At 52.2% G+C, this 22,270-nt stretch overlaps 3 protein-coding genes across 5 annotated transcripts in view; 1 reads left to right on the top strand and 2 right to left on the bottom strand.

Moving 5' to 3' along the window:
• Positions 1-1,269: 1,269 nt before the first annotated feature.
• UBL7 (ubiquitin like 7) lies at positions 1,270-7,361 on the bottom strand. The gene is made up of 12 exons (XM_027888572.1): positions 7,302-7,361; positions 6,811-7,043; positions 6,180-6,299; positions 5,498-5,580; positions 5,292-5,376; positions 4,587-4,644; positions 3,983-4,116; positions 3,386-3,435; positions 2,565-2,732; positions 2,264-2,386; positions 1,765-1,918; positions 1,270-1,563 (listed from the first exon to the last, which is right to left on the bottom strand). The coding sequence occupies exons 2-11, from the start codon at positions 6,992-6,994 to the stop codon at positions 1,781-1,783; spliced, it is 1,143 nt and encodes a 380-aa protein (XP_027744373.1). The 5' UTR covers positions 6,995-7,043; positions 7,302-7,361; the 3' UTR covers positions 1,270-1,563; positions 1,765-1,780.
• A 599-nt stretch (positions 7,362-7,960) lies between these two features.
• Positions 7,961-10,550, bottom strand: LOC114059764 (actin, cytoplasmic type 5). 2 transcript variants are annotated; one of them, XM_027888585.1, is made up of 2 exons: positions 10,438-10,550; positions 7,961-9,446 (listed from the first exon to the last, which is right to left on the bottom strand). In XM_027888585.1, exon 2 carries the CDS (start codon positions 9,434-9,436, stop codon positions 8,306-8,308), a length of 1,131 nt encoding a protein of 376 aa, XP_027744386.1. In that variant the 5' UTR covers positions 9,437-9,446; positions 10,438-10,550; the 3' UTR covers positions 7,961-8,305. The 2 variants fall into 2 exon arrangements, with proteins under 2 accessions (XP_027744386.1, XP_027744396.1); XM_027888595.1 differs by having other exon boundaries at positions 10,426-10,535.
• A 113-nt stretch (positions 10,551-10,663) lies between these two features.
• The window catches only part of ARID3B (AT-rich interaction domain 3B), a 29,115-nt gene continuing 17,508 nt past the window's right edge, over positions 10,664-22,270 (top strand). For both annotated transcript variants that reach the window (XM_027888527.1, XM_027888518.1), the window contains exons 1-3: positions 10,664-10,740; positions 13,597-14,276; positions 22,053-22,124. In XM_027888527.1, coding sequence (XP_027744328.1) covers positions 13,686-14,276; positions 22,053-22,124 — 663 coding nt within the window. In that variant the 5' untranslated portion in view covers positions 10,664-10,740; positions 13,597-13,685. The remainder of the gene's footprint in view (positions 10,741-13,596; positions 14,277-22,052; positions 22,125-22,270) is intronic.

Genomic DNA, 22,270 nt, shown 5'->3' with positions numbered 1-22,270 from the left:
CGTCGTGAGTGGCAGCGCTGCCAAGTTCTCCTCTGATACAGCCAGTTCAGGCAGGGAATGTGTTTGAGCTGCTGCTGCTCCAAGCCAAGTAATGCCATTTGTGGAAGAAATTAGGAAAAAGTTGTTTCCATCCCAAATATTCAAGCAGTTCTCAGTTATGTGGGGACACAGGGGAGTAGAAATAGCCAGAAAAAAACTACTTTATATCAAATGGATCCACAAACGGATCAAATCTTAGGAGCGAGGTCAGGACAGGAAAAAAAAAATACCATTTTGGGACACCAATAAACCTGAGAATTGACATAGTACAGGAAAAGAAACTGGTTGCTCTGGTCTCACAGCAAGCCCTGAGCAGATCCAGGAGAGCCTGCAAGTGCTTTTCAGCTTTGGGCAGGAGCATCTGTGATACGGCTAATCCGCAGTTATCCCGGGAGGATTGGGGGCTGACAGCAGGGCTCGTCTCCCCAGTGGGGAAGGGTGGGAGGATGCTGTGCATATGCTGTTTCCTCCCCCAGAAAAGCCAGGAGCGAATGGAACGGATTAATCAGATTTCTTACACGTAAAATCCCAGCCATCATTTAGACTGGGCTTCCAGAGTTCACACTGAGGGCAGGAACCTGGAAGGGTATATAGTCAGGAAAGCCATTCATGTCCATCACATCTTATCTCCTACATATTGAAACATAAAAACAGTCCCTCCCTCCCAAGAGTCTTAATCCTCTAGACAGGATTAAAGCCTATCAGTCAAGGGCTACCCTGGAGAGAACAATCCCACATTTGCTGGGTGATAGCTGAGATGGTATCAGCAAGGATCAGAGAGCTCGGAGAGGAATTAGAGGGGAGCACAGCAGCCTGAAGGTAAAGCAGGAGAGTATTTTCTGCTCTTAACATGCACGGTGGCATTTCAGGCAAACCCGCTCCCATTTTCATGCCTCGTTAATCTCAATGGTACAGTCAGACTGATGCCAGGCCCAGCTCCCTATGTCTGGCTTCTCTCAGCTCCCACTGATTGTAATTACAGGCAAATAGATTTAATTGGCTTTCCATCCCAGGTCCTGGGCACCTCATGGCCCCCAGGATTAGAAGGCACTTTGGCAAACACTGGCTGCAGCCAGACTGGGCTGTATTGGTGGCGTTTCTCCACCTCTCACTCTGGCAACGGCCTCAACCTTTGTGCTTGTCATTCTTTTGTTACTGTCACTTCGTGGTGGCCATGAACTCCTGGACTCTCATCCTTGTCAGCTTGCATGGGAGTGCCCTCTGCTGAAACAACAGCCTCCTACAAAGGCAAAGCTTTTCCTCCAGATCCCTTCACGCCATGAGCACGTCACCCCAGAGATCTGGAACACAACCCAGAACAGATCACAACCCAGACAACAGGCAAGGGAATACAGCCCATTTAATAGAGGTGAACTGAGGCATTATCAGGTGGGCAGGAATGAAACAACAGGCATGAGAATGTGTAGACAGACCAAAGATTGCAGAACTGAAGGGGCCACGTCTCTCCAACACAAAGCCACCTCTTCCTTTCTCCGTGCTGGACAGAGTCCTGAAGTCTTGTCCCTGGTGGCCAGAAGGAGGAGGTTGGAGAGAGTATCTGAAGCTGGAGGAGCTGCCCTCAGCATGCTCAGTGCTCCCAAACAGGAGAGCAAGGAAAGGGGCAGCCACTCCAGCTGCTCCATGCTGGAGAGAGGAAACCCAGTGCAAAGAATGAGGGCCAAGCCCCAGACCCACGAATGTCACAGCTGCCTCAGGGCAACTCACCAGTCCAGACAAAAATTTAGGGAGCCCCACCAGCAAAGATGAGCTCCAGGGCAGCCTGAATGTCCCCCCCAGTGGCCTGCAGGGCTCGGAGACTTAGTTCATCATCGTGTATTCCCATGTCTCGCAGCTGCTGGAGCTGTGGCTGCCACTGGCTCTACACACAGAAAAGAAAAGCAGTTAAGGTGGGTGTGAGAGTCCAAACAGGAAAAAAAAGTCTTCTCCACAGCCCACCTTCCATGCTGCATTCTCCCTCCTCCTCTAACTCACAACAACAGTGCTAAGTGTGCAAACAGATCCTGAAAGCTCGAGTTCTTCCTGCAAACTCCCCAAACCCACTATCCCACCATCTCATTTCCAACCAGTCCTTTTACCGTGGTCTATCATGCCCCCTCCAGCTTAATGTCCTGCCACAGGAGGCGGCTGGAAGAACCACTTCCACACTGCAGCAGTAGGATAAGGGACTCTACAGACTCCTGAAAGAAGAGGCTGTGACACTGACCTGCAGGCTGGGCTGCCCTGAGGCCTGCAGGGCATGTTGTAAGGCCTGGCTGAACAGGTCATTGGTGATGGGTGTTCCTGACTGGACGCTGGATGACATCGGGGACGTCCCAGAGGAATGACCCTAGGAGGAAATAAGTTGTACACCCACATCAGGAGAACACTTGGAGGAACCAGAGCCAGCACAGAGCAGTGCCTGCACCACCCCTCCATCCTCAACCTCACATGGAAGAGCACTCAGCCCTGCGGAAACCAAGAAGCCAGGTGTCCTAGACCTGAGCCAGGCTTGTGGCTGCTATTACCTGGGTGCCAGGGGTGGGTGTGTGGGAGCTGCTCTCCGGGGTGCTGGCCAGCGCCAGCGCCGTCGCCAGCTCGCTCTGGGTGATGGGTCGCGGTCCCGCAGCCCCCGTGTAGCCCAGGGAGGCCGGGCGGGAGCCAGAAGTGCTGCTGGACGGTGTGGACCTCGTGCTCTGCGCGGAGGGAGAAAACCAAAACACACCTCAGATTGCTGTTGTTTGTGCCCCAGTAAAACCTGGCTCACCTGCGCGTTCCCACAGATCCCTTTTCTAAAATACTCAAACCTCACAAGCGTGGGACTTTTTAAAAATAAACATGACAGGGTGGGATGCGCTTTTTTCCACAAACTCAGCTATGGAAACTGGCTGTAAGCCTTTTAGTATGTCATTCACCAGCCTAAACCCAGAGTGTTATTAACCTGTAACAAAACAATTCGCCCTGGAAAGGCACTTCTTTGGCCTAAATATCCAGTTTCTCTTATAAAACACTTTGTCCTTTGGAGAGGAAGACTGCAGAAGGGCAGGGAGCAACGTTCCCATGATTCTCATCCAAACACAGCTATCCCTGCATCCATTTGGCTATGAAGGTGTTTCCTCTGAGGACATGTGCTGTTTCATTCTAATGTTGTGTGTTCAGCACTGAAGAAAATCCTCTCCTGAACAGCGTCCAAGCACACCACAATCAATATGTTTGTCTCCACAATACCCTCAGGAGCCAGAGCAGCTCATGCTGTTCATCAGAAAAGAAGAGAAAAGCTTTGGAGTCTCAGGGCTACAAGCTAAACCCAAAGGTCAAAACGGGTGTTCCACCTAAACTGACCGCTTACCTGGTGGAAGTCATCTTCATCATCAGAGAGACCTTCAAAGAGAAAGCCACCTGCACCAGGAAGGAGAATAAATGGATGTAGAAGACTGGCAGGAATTAGGTACCAGATGAGAATCCCATGAACTTAGGACAGAGACCTCAGCACCATGAAGTTCATGTGCAGTGGGAGACAGGTTAGGCCCATTCTCTGGGCACTGCAGAGGCCACAGTCAACACTGAGCACACACACGGGGCTGGAAGAGGCCCCAAGGACAAAATGCCTTTGGTGAGTCTCATCCAGTCCAAAATCTATCAAACCACAGTGTTTCCAGCTCAGGAACTCAAATCTCTTGTCCTTCCAGCCTGGGGGTGACGATGTCAGTACAGCACAGATGGGGACTGCCCATCCCTGGAAGTGTTCAAGGCCAGGTTGGACAGGGCTCGAACAACCTGGTCTAGTGGGAGGAGTCCCTGCCCACGGCAGTGGGGTGGAACTCAATCACCTTTAATTCCCCTTCCAACCCAAACCAGCCTGTGATTCCATGATTTTACACTGGCCTGCAAATTCTGCAGCACATCATTCCTGCAGGCTCCCTAGCACCTGTGTGGCTGAACGTACCTGGCATGTCCCGGTAGGAGCCAGAGGACATGGCTCGGGAGGATGTCTCCGGGGCTGGGAGAGGGGTGCTGCCAGCCACTGAGTGCAGGACAAGGACAATGGCATTCACAAGGGCAGGGTGAGCTGGGATCAGCCTGGAGAGAAGCAGGGGAAGAATGAATCACGTACACAGGGAAACTAAGAAATCAGCCCTTCAAAGCTGAGGGCACAGCCATCCCCACTGGCTGCACCAACACCACTGGTATCCAGCACAAACACCTCCAGGCAGCTGAGCCTCCTTCTTGATCCCATGTTGACCTCTCCATGGTTCACATCTCACACGTACTCTCATAGGAGCAACTCTGGTGTGAGCAACCAGATCCAGATCTGAACTCATGATCTGGAGACAGTGATGACCCTGGCTCCCACTAACTATCCTTTGGTTCAATCCAAGTGGTATACCTCTCTTTCCTGCTGTGGAGGGAGAAGTGTCCTGGCCTGAATCCTGGCGTATCCATACCGGCAGGCAGGAGCAGAGCCCTCCCTCCAGCCCCAGAGAGAAGCAGTTGATACACAGTGAAACAAAAGCACTGCTGAGTCATTGCCCCAGCTCACATGAACTTACGTGTCCAGCATGTTGGGGTCTGCAAACACTGAAAAGAGATCCTTATCCTGCAGGACTCCTGGAAGGGACCAGGAAACATGATGGGACAGGATACAAGGAATAGGAGTCAGTCAAACAAAAGCCATTTTGTTTTACAGGAACTGAGTCACAAGCAAACACATAAATACTCTTATTATTGTTCTCTCTCAAGCCTTTCACGTCTTCCTGGAGAGACTTCTGACTACAGCCACACAACAAAGGGATGGGGCCTTCCCAGCAGATCCCATGGATGCTCCACCTTAAGGGAAGGATCCAATCTGGCCCCCAGCTCACTCCAGCCAGGCTGTGACTGCATCCCAAATTCTACATGCCTCAGACTAGCATCATCCCAGGCCAGAACATGCAAGCTAAATTTAACGGACATTTTGGTAACACTTTGCAGCAAGGAGAAAGCATTCTTCCCCACTGTTCCCTACCCCTTCTGAAGCCAACACCCATGCCCAAACATTCCCAATGGAGCACAACTCTGACACCTGAGCAGCCACCGACTCTTATGCTCCACGAAAGGATAAAAAAAAAAAGGTTGGTTTTCTGAGACAAGGGCAATACTCCCTCCCCCTCATCAGGAATTATACCCAGATCTGGCTTTCTCTCTCCCTTCCCCCTGTCAGGAATTAAACCTTTATTTGGCTTTCCTCAGATCCTCTGGATCACATCCAGACTCACCCAAAGCAACAGGGTCACTGCTGAGGCCAGGAGTGGCTACAATGATCTGATCCAGTGACTCCTTGTTTCCCAGCATTTTGAAGACCTGCCAGGGAAACCAGAACAGACCAGCAGCATCACCCAACCAGGCTCCACCGTGGGCTTCTCCTCACAGGGAGGGGAGAGCCAAAAATCACCCCAAAAGCTCAGGAGGAAGCCCCACTCACTGCATCTCTGTAGGCAGGGCTGCTGTGCAGAGCAGTGTGCAGAACACGGAATTCCCGGACTGCTGCCACCTTATCCACAGGCTCTGAGGAAGGGTAAACAACAGAACAAAACACAGATCTCCCTCTGTCAGCTTTAACAGCCGTTCTACATCCCACTGGGACTTCCATGATGCAACAGCAGTGGGGATTCTTTAATATCCTTGGGTTCAGTTCGTGTCTTGCTACAGTTACACAGAGTATCAACTTACTGCAGAGTCAGGTAACAAAAATGTATAGAAATATCCTCCTACATGTACCAAAGGAGCTGTATTAAAGAAATAACAAGTCTAAACTACCCCAGCTTATTCTACAGTCAGGCAGAGCAGGAGCACACACAAGCCTGCTCATCCCTGGAGCTGAAGAACCAGGAGGTTTGCTCCAGATTCTCTTGCAACACCCTAAAATTCAGGTTGCTAAGGAAGGGATAGTCCCTCTCCACACTGCACACAGCTCATTCCTGAACTCTTCCGTCAGCAAGAAAATTAACACCCATTTGCCGCTGTTAGAGGCAGGGAGTTCCCAAACAAATGGATTAATTCCACCTGAAAACCTCAGGAACAAATCAAGAGAAGCTGTTCCTCAGTCCCTTAAGAACATACCCCAAGGAGATCCAAGAGATAAACCCCCACAGCCTGCTCCTCACCTGGTTTCTGATCAGGCTCGGGCCAGGACTTGCGCAGGACATGGACAGTAGAACCAGACTGAATGCCATAAAAATCCAGGGTCTGGTCATCCCTCAGCTTCCGGCCACAGTAGATCAGGTCTAGAGGGGGGAGAAACACCCAAAGATGAACTTCTGTGGTCCCCTCAGAAAGTGTGACTTAGAACTCTGGGGGGTTATTGCTGCAGCTGTTCCATCTGGCCAGGGAACAACACAGAGAGGCTGTGGAGCTGAGGTTCAGGGAGGAAATCACGGAGTTGATACACAGAAGGTGACTTTGCCACCTCCCCTAGAACAGCCAACCTCTTCACAGCTCTCATGAGAGATCTCTCAAGAGCACAGAGGTGTTTGGAAGCCCAAAGACTCCTTAACGAGGGCACTGACACCACTGGAGCTCTGCAATCCCAAGAAAATAGGGAATATTCTACCCAAACCACATGGTATCAGATCTTGTGCGTGGAGCAGAGCTCTGAACCCTCACCCCGTGTTATCCGGCTGTGCTGAGCCCTCCCACCACTTCACCAGCAGGATGTTGTGTCCCAGCCGCGGCGAGGACGGGAAAAGGGTGTCCTCAAGCGGCAGGACTGTGACAGGATCCAGGCGGGGCACCCACCGATGAGCTCGGGGTCCGGGATGGATTCCTGCAGCTTCCCGGTGATGAGCTGCTTGAGGTGGGAGATGCTGCACCCGCCCAGCGGGCACTCGCCCAGCTCCGTCTCCGGGAGGTGCAGGATGGATTTGGGAGCCAGCGGCTGCTCCGCCAGCTTCACGGCGATGTGCCACTCCGGCAGAGACATGGCAGGCTCTCCCTGAGCGCGGCCAAGCCAGACGGGGACCCGCACAGCTCTGGAACGGGGGAAGGTGGGCTCCGGTGAGACCCTCCCGCCATCACCCACCAAACCCCTCAGCGACTCGCCCTGCCAGCCCTCCCTGCCCCCCCGCGACGCCCCCAGAGCCCGCCGGCCCTCAGGAAGGGTTCCAGCAGTGCCAGCCCCAGCCCCAGCCCCCCTCAGGCGCTCAGGGGTCCCAGCCGTGTCCCATGTCCCCTCACCCCCGGCCGGCCCCCCCCTGCCCTCAGCCCCGCGATACCGCAGCCCCTCGTACCAGAACCGGAAGTGCCCGCGGGCCGCGCGGTGCGCGCTGGGAAATGGAGTCCCACAAAGTACGCGGCAACGCCCCCCGGCAGAGACGCTGCTGATTGGCTGGCGTGGCTATGACGAGCCAATGGGAGGGCGGCCGAAGGTTTAAAAGGAGGAGCGCGGCCGGCACACCGCAGTCACCTTTAATTAACCACACCTCATTAATTAAGCGCTTGCCATCCCTCCAGCGTGAATGAGGAGCTCCTGCAGATACCCTCCGAACGTAGCAGGGACCAGCCTCCCCAGGCTGAGCACTCTTCAGCACTATCTGCTGCCCCATCTCCTCGCCCTCTCCCAAAAAAGGAGAGGCCACTGCTTGAGCCACCAAATCCTCTGCCAAGGCTCCAACTTTTTCTGACAAGAAGAGCTGTTTGTGTTCTAAAAAAAGCCAAGTTACCATGAAAGTCCAGCCAGGCTGCAAGAGCCACATTCCAAGCACGCTTTCCTCCCTAACAGCTCTTAAAATGGTCCGAGCAGCACCAGGGGCTGTGACAGGATTTAAAGAGAATTTAGAAAACAAAATTTGGGGAAGTTTTAGCTATGGGCCAGGTTTGAATCCAAAATCTATCACATAATAATTCAAGGGGATAGAGAACCCACCCTGAAATAAAGCAAAATCAGGTCTTCTAGTGTTTAAACCTTGGAACTTTATTTGTTTTCCTACAAAGGAACCTAAAGGTGACAATACCTAAAGGTGACAAAACTAAGTTTAGTGTCATTCTATCCGCATTACACAGGGAAAGTGAACAACCCTCTACCTGCTTCCAAGCCCCAGAGATCCATGAAGAAGAGGAGCAGAAGCCACAGGAGAACTACAGCCTAACGGGCCATTAAAATGCACATCACTAATTGGTACCTCAACAAATTAGTTAAAATGTGGGATAAGGAACGGTGGGACAATTCTGGTCCAACGTGGAAGGAGGAGGTCATCCCGGCAGGGACAGCCCGGGGTGGCTGCCAGCAGCCCCTCTAGAAGCACTTGCGATGGACGATGGAGGGGCCGGACTCGTCGTACTCCTGCTTGCTGATCCACATCTGCTGGAAGGTGGAGAGGGAGGCCAGGATGGAGCCACCGATCCACACGGAATACTTGCGCTCCGGCGGGGCGATGATCTTGATCTTCATGGTGCTGGGGGCCAGCGCCGTGATCTCCTTCTGCATGCGGTCGGCGATGCCGGGGTACATGGTGGTGCCCCCGGACAGCACGGTGTTGGCGTACAGGTCCTTGCGGATGTCCACGTCGCACTTCATGATGGAGTTGAAGGTGGTCTCGTGGATGCCGCAGGACTCCATGCCCAGGAAGGAGGGCTGGAAGATGGACTCGGGGCAGCGGAAGCGCTCGTTGCCGATGGTGATGACCTGCCCGTCGGGCAGCTCGTAGCTCTTCTCCAGCGAGGAGGAGGAGGCGGCCGTGGCCATCTCCTGCTCGAAGTCCAGCGCCACGTAGCAGAGCTTCTCCTTGATGTCCCGCACGATCTCCCGCTCGGCCGTGGTGGTGAAGCTGTAGCCTCGCTCCGTCAGGATCTTCATGAGGTAGTCGGTGAGGTCGCGGCCGGCCAGGTCGAGGCGCAGGATGGCGTGGGGCAGTGCGTAGCCCTCGTAGATGGGCACCGTGTGGGTGACGCCGTCCCCGGAGTCCATCACGATGCCGGTGGTGCGGCCGGAGGCGTAGAGGGACAGCACGGCCTGGATGGCCACGTACATGGCCGGGGTGTTGAAGGTCTCAAACATGATCTGGGTCATCTTCTCCCGGTTGGCCTTGGGGTTGAGGGGGGCCTCGGTGAGCAGCACCGGGTGCTCCTCGGGGGCCACGCGCAGCTCGTTGTAGAAGGTGTGGTGCCAGATCTTCTCCATGTCGTCCCAGTTGGTGACGATGCCGTGCTCGATGGGGTACTTGAGCGTGAGGATGCCCCTCTTGCTCTGCGCCTCGTCCCCCACGTAGCTGTCCTTCTGCCCCATGCCCACCATGACGCCCTGGTGCCGGGGCCGCCCCACGATGGAGGGGAACACGGCGCGGGGCGCGTCATCCCCTGCGAACCCCGCCTTGCACATGCCCGAGCCGTTGTCCACCACCAGGGCAGCGATCTCCTCGTCCGCCATCCCGACCAGCCTGCGGGCAGGAAGGACAGGGAACCGTCAGCTGCTCCCCAGAGGGGACAGAGCAGGGACAGCACAGAGCCCTGATGTGTCCCCCAGGTGCTGAAGGGGTTTAATACAGCAGGAAGCCCCAAGAGCAGCCCTGAAGGAGACCCCCTCTGATGTGAGGGGGAACATGGAGGCGTCTTGTAAATTAGGCTCTGAGGGGTCTGTGGAGCAATGTAGGAAGATGCCTATTTTATCTATTTCTTCCTTCAAAATACATATAGATACATTTGTATCTGAGAAGACAAGCACGGGTCTAGCGAAAGGTGTCCCAACCCCCCGCAGGGGGTTGGAACGGGATCAGCTTTGAGGTCCCTTCCGACCCAAACCATCCCAGGATTCTGTGATTCCTGTTCCTTTCCCAGGGACCATCAGGGACCCCCAAACACACCTCCACACCCACCTTTACCACAGACCCGAGGAAGCAAAAACCCCCAACATAAAGCCCTCCCCCTCCCTTTCCCTCCCAGGCCCCACACATGTGGGGACCCCAAAGACCCCCCTCGAGGGCCCAAAGAAAAGCAGGGGGACCCCAAAGCCCCTTTTTCGAGGGCCCAAAACAAACACTGAGGCCTCCAAGGACCCCACCGGGCGACTTCAACCCCCCGAGGGCCGGGGCAGAAGCAAGAGATCCCTAACCCGGCCCGAACAGACACGGAGAGGGCTAATCCCACCCTCAGGGCCCGAACGGACATGGGGACCCTACCCCCCCCATGACGGCCCCCGCGGGGGAACCCAAGCCCACCCTGAGGGCCCCAAGAGACATGCGGAGACCCCCAAGCGATCCTCCATCCCCCTCTGAAAGCCCAAACTAACGCAGGGGGGACCCCTAACCCTCCCTAAGAGCCGAAACAGGCATGGGAGCGACCGTCAAAGCCCTCCTCGAGGGCCTAAACAGATCATTAGGAGTGCCCGCCCGCAGACGGGGCTCCCGGGGCCCCGCTCACCCTGTGGCTCTCCCTCAGCTCCGAGCTCCGCCCCGCGGCGCCTCCTCAGCGACTGCCCAGAGACCGCGCCGTGTGCGCGCTTTTATACTCGCCGGAACCGGAAGCCGCCTCGGCGGCTGCGCCGTTTCATTGGCTCCCTGTCCGGTCCGCGCCGCCGCTTCCGCCCCTCCCGGAAGAGGGGCGGGCGAGGAAGGGGCGGGAGGGAAGGAGGGAGGGAGAGAGGGAAGGAAAGAGGAAGGGAGGGAAGGAGGGAGGGCAGGGGAGGAGGAGGAGCCGAGGCGGCCGCGCAGGGACCGGCGGGACCCGCCACGGGAGGTAAGGCGGTGAAGGGTGGGAGCTTGCGGGGCCGGTGGGTCGTGGCACGGCCCCCGTGTTCCTCCCTGAGGGCGCTGAGCGGAGGGTTTGGGTCCCCGCCGGCACGGGGTGGGTCGGTGGCGGAGTTGTTTACCAGCCCCCCGGAGGTGCCGGTGCTGCTCTGCTCCGGCTTTAACTCTTTCCAGCGCTTCCCGCTCGGAAAAAAGGTCTTTCCTTTTTTTTTCCTGGTTTCTTAACTGAGCCAGTTAAAAATTAAAATCAAGGGGGCTGTTTAATTGAAGGGCTCGTTAAAAAAAATTGAAACCGAGGGACTGTTTAATTGGAGGGCTCTCCCAAGGGGTTAAAAGCCCTGGGTGGTTGAAGCGAGTCCTGGCCCTGCCCTGGCGGGGGAGAGGCACAGAAAGTGAGGGGGAGCACGGAAAACAAGGGAGGAGAGGCACAAGAACTGAGGGAGGGGACACGGAAAGCAGATGGGAGACACCAAAGTTAAGGCAGAGACGCGAGAAGGAAGGGAATATCCATGCTCAGGCTTTTAAAACCTGGAATGGTTGTAGTGGTTTTAGCCCTAATTCCAAGCTGTCACCTCAAACTCTATCTTGAAATTATGGTTTAACTGTATTCTGTGAGCAAACCACCCTCTTCTTGACGTAAAACTGGCTGCTGACTTGCTGCCTGTCCAGCACAACAGCAATACTTGCCGGGGTCTTATTTGCTGTACCCCGAATCCACCCATCTCGAGAGGATTTAGCCTGGAGAGAAGGAGGCTCAGGGGAGACCTCATCACTCTCTACAACTCCCTGACAGGAGGTTGTAGCCAGATCGGGGTCGGTCTCCTCTCCTAGGAACCAGCAGTAGGACAAGAGGGCTCGGTCTTAAACTATGCCGGGGAGGTTTAGGTTGGATATTAAGAAGAGATTTTTACAGAGAGAGTGCTCAGCCCTTGGAATGGGCTGCCCAGGGAGAGAGTAGATTCCCCGTCCCTGGAGGTGTTTAAAGACAGACTGGACGTGGCATCAGTGCCATGGGCTGGGAACCACGGCGGGGTTGGATCAAGAGCTGGACTTGATGACCTCGGAGGTCTTTTCCAGCCTGGCTGATTCTGTGGTCGTGCCAGGCTGTGATGCAGCCCAGCACCAGCCCTGCCGTGCCCTGCCCCGCTCTCACACCTGAGCTCCAGGAAACGCGGGCGCCGCATTCCTGGGTGTTGCCGCTGCCCCCGAGGTGTGTTTGCTCTGCGAGTTTCAGGTCATTTATTACCCTCCAGGTCCCTGAGGTGCTCCCGGTGTCCCTGTGTGCCTGCCCTGCCGAGTGTCCCCCGGGCAGGGCGGGTGACACCTCGGGTGCCACAACACCCACCAAGGTGTGGGCTGGGGGTTCCTGGGCTGCTTTCTGGTGGCTGTTGTAACACCCACGCCAACTCGTGTGTGGAGCCGGAGACAGATGGTGTGTTGTGCCTTCCTGGGGAGTCCCAGGCTCTTCCCAGCTGCCAGGTAGTGCAGGGTATTGCTCCTGACACACTAATCCACCTGATGGTGTTGCACTTGCAAGCTGAAGCCGCGCCAGGTAAAAATGCAACTGCACCGGCCAGGCTTTTAATTTTCGTTGTTACCTAGTGAGGAGTTTGCAGAGGGAAAACTGAATTCGGCATGATTATTTAGGGAAGAGAGAGAGAGGGGGAAAAATGAGTTGGGCACTCAGCACTTAGTACGAGAGATGCTGTCTGACCATCTAGGGATGCTGGAAGTTGTCTTTCACTTTGGAAACTGATGTCTGGTAGATTATTAGTGGCTTTAGAGCACAAATGTGCCTGCTTTGAAACATTTTTTTAGCAAAATAATCTCTTTCTTTCGGTGTGTGGCTTGAGTAGCCCCATGCTGGCAGTAAACAGGGCAGTGGGAGGTGGCAGGAGATTGGAGCTTGTTTGTAGTTGGCTTTTCCTTTGTTTCTCCAAGCTGGCTGTATTTTGATATCAATGAACCTTGAAGGGCAGCAAGTGGGATCTGTTTAATCATCTTTTCACTCCTAGGAGAGCAGTCTTTGTCAGCAGGGCCTGTTGGTGACACAAAGTCCAAAATACACACGGTCATTTTAACGGTCGGGGATTAACGGCGCAGTTGTCTTTCCAGGATTTATCCAGAGCTGTGTTTCCAGCTGTGGTCTGTTCTGTTGGTCTTTGCTCAAGTGCTGGCTCAGCAGGTCAAAATGGAGAGCTGGGAAAGCTCTTGGGTCCTTAGGCTGGGAAAACTGAAGGGCCTTGAAACTCCAGGAGCCAGAGGCAGGAGTTGCTTGGTGCTCAGTTGTCTTTGCTCGTCTCCATCTCCTTGGGAAAAAGTATGCTTAATCATATTTAATTTTTAAAAGAAAGATGTAAAGAAAGTATGAAGTGCCAAGGATTCTGTAACATAGTGAAAGCATAGAATAATTGAGAAATAACTGCGTGCAACAGATTCCTGCCTGGTTTTTAATATAAATATGATCAAAGCTTATCATCCTGGCTATCTCCTTTTAAGGTAGCATTTCAGGAGCACCAAACCCTGCACCTAACCTTTCAAAAGAAATTATTAGGAAACACGGAAGGATTGTGACCGGGCCCATGGACAAAGGCATTTCAGATGGTGTCTTTGGGGTATAGGAGGGTGAGGTCCCAGCAAATGTGTTCGGCTCGAAAATACAATTAAACAGTCTGAAAATTGAATGCAAGTTGGAGCCCGAGGCTGTTAAACATGGAGCTGATTGTTTCACGGTCTCCTGCACAGGAAAGAGCACTGGCTTTGCACTCTATTTATCCTCTTCCTGGGGAAAAGATGAAAGCATTTTATATTCATACGGACAAATATTTGTCTCTCTCTCTCTCAGATTCTACCCGTCTCCCAAGGTCGGGGCTTGAACCCTGCCGGATAAAGCCGGAGCCGCCCCCCTCTCTTCCCAGCCATGCGAACTGCGGGATGAAGCTGGAAGCTGTGGTGGAGCAGCTGCAGAAGCAGCAACAGCAGCAGCCGGCCGTGCAGATGGATCCGCGGGAGCGGCGGGAGCGGCAGCTGCGGGAGGCGCAGGTGCCGTTCCCGCAGCAGCTGGCGGTGCAGCGCGCCGTCCTGGCCGCGTCCAGCCGCGCTCCGCCGGCATCGCCCGGCGCATCCCTGGCCAGAGCCCCACCTCCGCTGGGAGCCGCCCGCGCTTTCGATCAGAGCAGCATGAATTCCGAGCCCGACGAGGAGGAGGAAGAGGAGGAGGAGGAAGAAGAGGACGATGACGAGGAGGAGGAGGAGGAGGAAGAAGGCGGTTTGGAAGGCGGCGAGCTGGATGGCGCTGACGTGCCGGGGAAGGAAAGCTGCTCCGCTCTGAAGTATTTTCGCGCTCCCAAAGTTGCCCATCCCAACCAAAGAGTGGCCTCTACCTCTAATCCTCTCCCAGCTCCGGGGCACCAGCGGGGGGGGCAGCAGGGCAAAGAAGAACAGGGTAAAGACACTACTAAGCAGCTGCATTCCGGGTCCCCGGCGGGACGCCCGAACTGGCGCTTGGACGAGCAGCTCAAACAGGTCAGTGCTAACCTTCCTTCCTCCTAAAAATGAAAATTATTCAGTCAACCTGATGATTTTTTTTTTTTTAGCCCAGTGTCCTGCTGCAAGCACTGGGAAGCGCTTTGGAGGGCAACGCTTTCCTGGTGTGCTCTTCCAGGTTTATTCTTTTTATAAAGAGATTCCACAAGAACTTGGCTTTACTGATTTCCAGCTTGGGACAGAGGAACCCCCAGTCTGTGAGAACCTTTGTGGGGTAATCCAGATGGAACAGCCTGATGGCATATTCATTTTTGGTGCAGGCACTTGCCTGCCAGCATCTCACTCGAGTTATTTCTCATCTGACATCTACAACCCCTTCGTGCCAGACCTCTGGGATGCTGGAACTTTGGATTTCTGGGTGGTGGTGTGGGCAGGCAGGGAAGAGTGTCCTGCCGCTGATCCTGGGAGTCAAACCTGCTTTATGTTTCCTGTGTGGGAAGGCAGAAAGAAGGCAACTTGCTGCTGCTTGGTAGGAGGTTAATTCTGTGTTTCACTGAAGAATTACTGCTTCTTGTAGATGAATGCCAGAGGATCATGGAATTATTTGCTGTGTTGTCAGTGGGTATTTCAATGGTGTTTCTCTGGTCTTCCTGCCCGGCTGTTCCCGCAAACCAGCTGGGTGTTCCTACAGCAGTGCACGTGGCAGGAACTCTTCAGAGTTGCCAGTGAGTGACATTTGTACTGGTGGTGCTATAAAACGTGCAGGGGATGCAGCAGGCAACTATTTGCTGCTGTTTTTTCTCTGTGTTTGCTTCACAAGAGGGGTTGGGTTGAGAAAAGTGAGTTGCTCAAGCTGTTGTAGGGAAATGAGGTGGGTTTGTTGGTCAAGGGGCCATTGCTTTAGAATTTACTGGATGGGAGTGGTGTAAACTTCCTCTTTCAGGGCTCTGGGTGGAGAACAGGAGGCAGGGTTCGGGTGTTAAGGGATCACTTTTTTAAAAAAGCCAAATAACCTTGGCATGAGTCTGTGGCTGGTTTTATTTCTTGCTCAGCTAGTACTTCTTGCTTTTCTTGTGAGAGCCCTGCAGATCTTACTGGTGGTCCTGGGAAGGCAAATGACCACAAGACCAGCCAAAGCTGGTCTTGGCTGATGTGGAGTAGGGGAAAAAAAAGAGAAATAAAACACTATTCTACAATTGGCATAGTGTGCACTAATGCTGCTCCAGTCCTTTGGCCCAACCCTGCACTAATCCAGTATTTTGGAAGGAGGTCACAGCTTAGTCTGCTTTCAGGCCAGTTTATTCTGGGAGCTAAAGTGCACAAATCTGCACCAGGAAAAACTTAAAAGAAAAACTCTTACTGCTCTGTTAATCTGATTTACTGCTGGGGAGGCACACAGGAAAGGAAGGAATTGGAGAAATTCATGGACATCAAGTTAAGGAGCGGATTATAAAGGAATAGCATGGGTGTGCTGTGCTACAGCAGTTCTGGATGGTGGGAAAACATGTCTGGGAGTGGGTAGGTCCACCTGTTATCCCCAAATATTGTCTCCTGGCCCAGCCACTGGAGATGGAGTGCCTTAGATCCATAGTTGTCCTGGTGAATGGCTGGGTGTTGTGCCCACAAGGCCATTTGAAATGCCCAGTATTGGTGATGCTGGTGCAGGATACTGCCCTCGGGCAGGGCAAATACTGCACATCGACTTGTTTGCACTCCCCAGCAGAGCCTGCATTCCAGGCAGGAAAAACTGAACTGCTGAGTCCCAGTTTAGAGCTGGGAGCAGGGGATGCACGGGGAATAAAGCAGGGTGGCTGGCATGGCAGGAAAGGGGGGAGAGTTGTGTGGAGGAACTGTGGACTGGCCGTTTAATGCTCAGCACTCACACTGCCTTGCTTGAAACTTTCAATTTCCAAGGCATGTTTTAAAGATACTTGGATTTTATCTTTGCCCTTTGTCCAAAATGGTTGTGTTGGGCAGCAAACCTAGAATAAAACACAGAAGCGTCTGCGTTCTCCAGTTTGCTTCCAGAAGATTCCTGAACTAGTCTTTTTTCTAGCTTCAGTTTTGCTGGAGGCTAATCACCAGTCCTATTCCCAGCTTTGGGAGTATTCCCAGGTTGCATAATGGCTGGTGCCTGTGAAAAAGTGGGGAAAAGTCACTTTATTTCTTCTTTCAAGCAGGGCTTTTTCTTCTGAAAGCCGTGCCTTGGAGAAAAATGCCCCTTGGAAGTGTAAGGCTAAGATTGCCTGTAGCAGCTGTGACATGGAGATGGCAGGAAGATGGAAGCCACCAGGAAAATGAAGCCACTTGTGTTGGGTCCCAGGACAGCCAAGTAAATAATTGTAGGACAAGCCGGCAGACAAAAGAGCTGGCTCAGCTTATGGCACAAGGGGCGGTGGGAATCTTGTCAGCACAGAACAACAAGGGAGTGGAGGTGCTTGTCAAGGGAATTGCAGTCCTGAAAGAATAGCTGGGGGGGGAGAGTGTGCTCAGCTCGCTCCTCCGACCTGCTGGAATCCCCTGAAATCCATCACGGCTCCCGCAGCCGCGCTGGAAAAGGGTGTTGGGGGCTGCCTGTCTCTGAAGATAAACGAGGGTTTAATTCCACAGGTGCAAACATCGTTTTTGGTGGATGGTTGGGTGTTGGGTCCTCGTCCCGTGGGTGCTCACGTCGCTCGGCGATCCCTCTGGTTTCCCGGAAGAGCTGTGTAGGAAAGGCAGGAGCACAGCCAGTGGCTCGGTGCTGCCGGCTCCCTTCCTGCCCGGGGCTGGTGTGCAGCACCAGCACGAGCAGTTTTGTCACTACAGCACACACATTCCTGCATGGAATGTAAAAATAAAGCCGAAGTTTCCAGGCATCGGCTGTTACTTCTTGCGCCTTCTTCCATGCAGCAAGGGAAGTGTCCATAAAGCAGCCAACAGACTTCCAGGGAGTGGCCTGTGGTCTGGTTTTTGGGGATGTCTCACAGTAGATTCTCAGAAATCACCAGTCACTCCTGAAAATCCTGACCTAACTTTTACAAAGGTCATGGTGTTTATTAAGATAAGTCAGCTTAAAATAATTACCGTGCTTTTGCTCCAGGGTCCAGGAATGAGTGGCTGGGATTCCATAACCTTAAGTATGTGCCTCAAGTGGTGTGTGTGGAGGTATTGCTCAGGAGATACTCGTTAATCCAGGCAAGGGGAAGGCCCCAGGAATAAAAAAGTGGCATTTCACACTGTGCTTTTTGCCTGGTGGTTATTTCAGATATCCAGGGCCCGACTCAAGGTTCGATTTTTAGCTCCCTTTGTGTGTCACTGGATATTTTTCCTTTTGTGATGGAGTGGGAGGAGATTCTACATGCATAGCTAATATTAAATATTCAGTTTCTCTTTTGCTCTAAGGACAGATCTGAATTCTTAAATTGCCACTTGCTGCTTCTCTTGAAATTCATGGTTTAGGTTCAGAGAATTTCCCCAGGTCTTCATCTCCAGAAACAATTCCATAGATGTGTTACATTGCAGTGGCTGTGCTGCATCTGGAGGCAGCAAAGTGAGCTCATTTATATCCTGAGCTTCATTTTCAGATTTATTCAGGTACTAAACTTATAGGAATAGTGGCAGCTCATCTCCTTCAATGCCAGTTTATTGGAATTCAAACTGATGCTGGAGATAGGAGGTGGTAAGAGCTGGAATGTGTGGTTTTCTTGCACTTGTGTTTTTCTCACTTTGGGGTAAATCAGTGGACTCTCAGTGTGGCAGTGAGAATTTCTCTTCCCACCCCAGGTTTTAGATGATTCCTCTGAGTATTTGTGAATAGGAGTCATTCACAAAGAGTCCAACTTTTCCTTAAGGATGAGGAAGCAGATTCCTGTTTGGCAGAGAACTGTGTTGGTGCCACAGCTGCCAGGTCATGGGAACACATGAGCGAAACTTAATAAAAAAAGGCAATTAATCAGTTTAGCTTCAGCCCATTCCTTTTCTTTCCTTCCCCATCCTCCCTGCCATTCCTGAAATCACTAAAATGTTTTCAAAGCCCGTCTTTGAAGCTCGTGGATGTTGAATTGAGCTCTGTTATTAGTAAAGCTGGGAAGGGTTGATTCCAGTTCCAGCAGAGCTTGTGCAGGCAGTAATTATAACTTGGCTCCCTGTGCTTGAGAACTTGCAGCTCAGGGCAGCAGCCCTGATCTTATCGGCGTTTTGTAGTACAACAGTTTTCTTTATAATAGCATCTGTTTCACTTCCTAAGGCTTAACTCTACCCACAAAAGGAATTTCTGTGGATTCTCTGATAATCCTGAAATTGCTGCCCCTGTACCTTTCCATTGACTCGGTGCTTTCAGTCTACCCATGGGGTAGGGGAGGGGTTTTCTTGTTCAGCCTCTCCCCTAAGTGGATATTTCTATATTTCAGCAGATTTGTGGCCTAAAGCCTCTGTCCAAACTGAAGCTCTGCAGCGAGGAGGTGCAGAAGGAGTTCGAGTTTCACACCAGAAGTTTTTATTCACCTTGTTTGGAAGGTTTTTGTCCTCCAAAGAATGAGCTGGGCGAGGCAGGGAAGTGTTTGTCATCTCCTCCTCTGTCTGCTTGGCAATTCAGGGTTAACTCTGGGTCTTGAATGTGGGACTGGAAACCAAAATTGCTCTGGACATCTGAGCTCCCCTCTAATAAGATATTCCAGGTGGTTAGGGAGTAATCCTAAAATAGGTGCAGATATAATTGCTCCTGAAGCCAGGCCTGCAGCCTCTCGGGGAGGGGCAGCCCAGGGCGCTCCGGTGGCCTCCGAGGTGTCTGTGGCACAGAGAAGACTCCCTAGCTCTACCAGCAGCTTGTGAAGGTGGCCAACCCTTTCTGACAGCTCTGCCTTCCCTCTCAGCCTGTGCATCAGGGGTTTGAGCACATCCAGTGCCACTTCTACCACCTTTGTCTGTGAGAAACCAGGGAAATTCTTAGCCGTCGTAATGCAAGAGCTGTTTGTCAAACATCAGCGAATTCCCTGGATTTGGGTGGGGGGAGAGGCAGGACTCTCCCCAGGGAATGACCTGCCTCTCTGAGCAGTGTTTTTTCCTTCCTGCTGCTATTGCCTGGCTTATACAAAGGTCTTTTAATGACTTGTGGGGATATATTGATTTCTCAGGTTCTTGCCGTTCCTACAGAGGAGGCTGCTCAGCATAGGGTCACTTTTTGTCTTTCAAGCAGGAATGGAAAGGAAGCTTGATCCAAAGCTCCTGCTGAGCTCTCTTGCTGGGCAGAATGGAGCTTATTCTGCATTTGGAACACCTCTGGAGCTCTTTAGTGATTTACCTGTCCCAGCTGCGCTCGAGTTGCCATTTGAACCGCCGCCAATATTTGGTGTCTTTGGCTGTAGCCTTGGCACAGCCCCAAAAGTTTTGGTGAGCGGAATAGTCCCTCCAGATCCAAGCTGAGGCCTGGGAAAGGGCCTGTTGGTGCTTGTGCTCTGTTCTCTGGATAAACACATCTTTATTCTTGCTGCTGAGCTGACATTCCATGCTAGCCTGAGGCTTTGCCAGCTCTGCTCCCCAAACCAAATCTGTGCTCCGTCCCCACATTTCCACAGCCCACCCTTGCACTGAGGTGGGTGAGGAACCCTCTCTTTATCTCCTCTGATAGCTTAATGTGGGAAGTGGAAGCTGGCTTTAAACCTTTCCAGCTACTACAGGAGGAAATGCTAATACTGTCCCTCACGCTGGATCACTCCGTGTCATGCCAGGTGATATCCATCTCTCCTGATTTTCTGGACATATGGCCAAACACTGATGGCTTCAGCTCACTTTAAGCTCCTTTTCATCAACGAGGTGTAGGGGAGCATTCCTCCTGTACTCTCCACAGTCTCAGGATGGAGCTATGGGAAGTAGGGTGCGTATATTCTGCTTACTCTCTGCAACAAACCTTGTCATTCTCTTCTAATTACCCTTTTTCTTCATAGAGAACCAGTAAAACTTGTTCTGTTTAACTTTTTAGCTTCTGAAGAGTCTTCAATCCCTTTAAAAGTTTTATTCCTGGAAATTATACCAAGTTCAAACCCACTGGCAGGAGTGAATTATCTCCTTTAAGCCCACTTCTTTCTTGTCCCTGTCCTCAAACATAGCGGAATAAGCTCTCGACCAAAATTCCCTATGGGAGCAAGCACCTATTTTAACACCACAAGCAGTATTGCTGTCTGAATCTATAGCCAAATCCAAACTTGGGAAAGAAACAGCCTAAGAAAAGGGTCAGAAAACTGAAAACCATTGCAAATCTTTTTGCCTTGGAGTGTGTAAAGTCGAGGGTGGGAAATATCTGGTGCCTCCTTCTTTCCCTTCCACTGTGTCTTACTCTGGGTGTTGGCTTAGGTTGGATCCAAGTTAACAGTCAATGGGGTTTTAGGAGCAGCTGGATGTTTCCATAATTAGCCAAAAACTCGTGGTTTTAATCTCTGCTGGAGAGAGAGACTCTAGGAGAAAGGACACATGGATGAATCCTCCTGTGAACAAAACCAGTCTTCAGATATCTTCCTACAGAGAGAGGGCTGGGAATTGATCTGCCGTAATAAACAGCTGACATAACAGAAGTGGCAATAATCCCCCATTAAATATCTTTCAGCTGATGGGACTCACTGGATAATTGACTTTCCAGCAGGAATTACTGGCTCAAACTAAATCAGCAGGCATTAGGGCAGCTCACTGCAGTGTGTTTGAAAGGGGGAAACGGAGCTTTGCCTGGCCTTGACGCGAGCTATTCATCTTTGTAATTCAATGTGTGTGTCACAGCCAGATGACTCCAAGATTTCGGATATTGGAGCACCTCCCTGATTCCCGTGGGGTGGTTTTTGGAGGGTGCTGAAACCTCATGCTGTCTTTTCTGTCCTTGTGTTTGTCAGGACAGGGCAGTCGAGCCTACCTGGCCAGGTGAGTCTGGCTCTTCTCTGTGAGTGGCTCTGCAGCAGCTGCTGTACTGGAGCTCTGTGGGGTCTTTTAAAGATGCTTGGCCATATTTCACAATCATCCTTGTCCTGTCATACAGCTGGAGCTGCTGGTTTCCAGCCCTTGGTGGTCATTCCAGAACAATGATTTACCAAGTGGAATAGGCCTAACTGGAGTAATCCTTTTAATGTCTGAGAATGAGCCTTAATCCAGCAAAGCTGAGCTTTCCATTTCTGTGGGGAAAATCCACATCCTTCCAGGAGTAAGGGTTCTGGGTTGGCAAGCAGCTTTCCAGGGGGATTATTTCCCTCTTTCTGGTCTTAGGCTTGTAGGCAAGCATGGTGGGGGTAGCAGGGCTTTTTCCAGGTGTATGGAGTGTCATGTGGAGAACGGAAAGGAAGGATGCCAGGGGAGTTCTGGGGTGTGCTCTTGGAAAAAAAAATGGGACATGGGGAGCAAAAGCAGCATCTCTCCAGGTGTTGGACTTCATTACAGCAGAGCATCTGCTAGAGGGTAGTTATTCTCCTTAGGAGATGAAGGAATGTGGCTGTTGGAGGTGTTGAGGACTTCCTTCTCGAAAGGTTTTCCCTGGCATCAAGTCAGCACTTTGGAAATAATTTGGGGGGGGTGGGGGAGAGGAGCAAAAAAAAAAGCCTTAGAGCTGGAAAATTTAACTTACCTTCAGCAGCTGCCTGGAAGGCAAAATGCCCCTTCCCATTTTGTGTGAGTGTCAGAGATTCCAGGAAAACAGGCTGTGACAAATACACAAATGTCCCCCATCTTTCTTGTCATCTTAGTCTAAGCCAGCAGCTGCTTTTGCACATTTTTGTGCCCCCAAATACACATTGCTAGCTTTCTGGAATTGTCCACAAATTCCCTGGGAATCCTTTCATCCTTTCATTTCTCTCTCCCTAGAACGGCAGCGTGACCTGGAGTGATGATGGTGATGGATGCCGAGGAAGAGAAATCTCACGAGACTTTGCCAAGGTCAGTCTGATCATGAGGATTTTGAGTAAGGGGTAATTTGGGGGAATTCTCCCCCTGATCCATGACAGGGGGTGACTGTAGAGCCCTCACTATTTATTGCTCTATGGTGAATTTGTGAGAAAGATGTTTTGTCCTGCAGCTCCGCC

Source organism: Empidonax traillii, unplaced genomic scaffold (genome assembly GCF_003031625.1).
Source record: "Empidonax traillii isolate 1590-97213 ecotype Southwest subspecies unplaced genomic scaffold, ASM303162v1 scaffold12:size2584012, whole genome shotgun sequence".
Lineage (NCBI taxonomy): Eukaryota > Metazoa > Chordata > Aves > Passeriformes > Tyrannidae > Empidonax > Empidonax traillii.
This window is presented reverse-complemented; position numbering and strand designations above follow the sequence as displayed.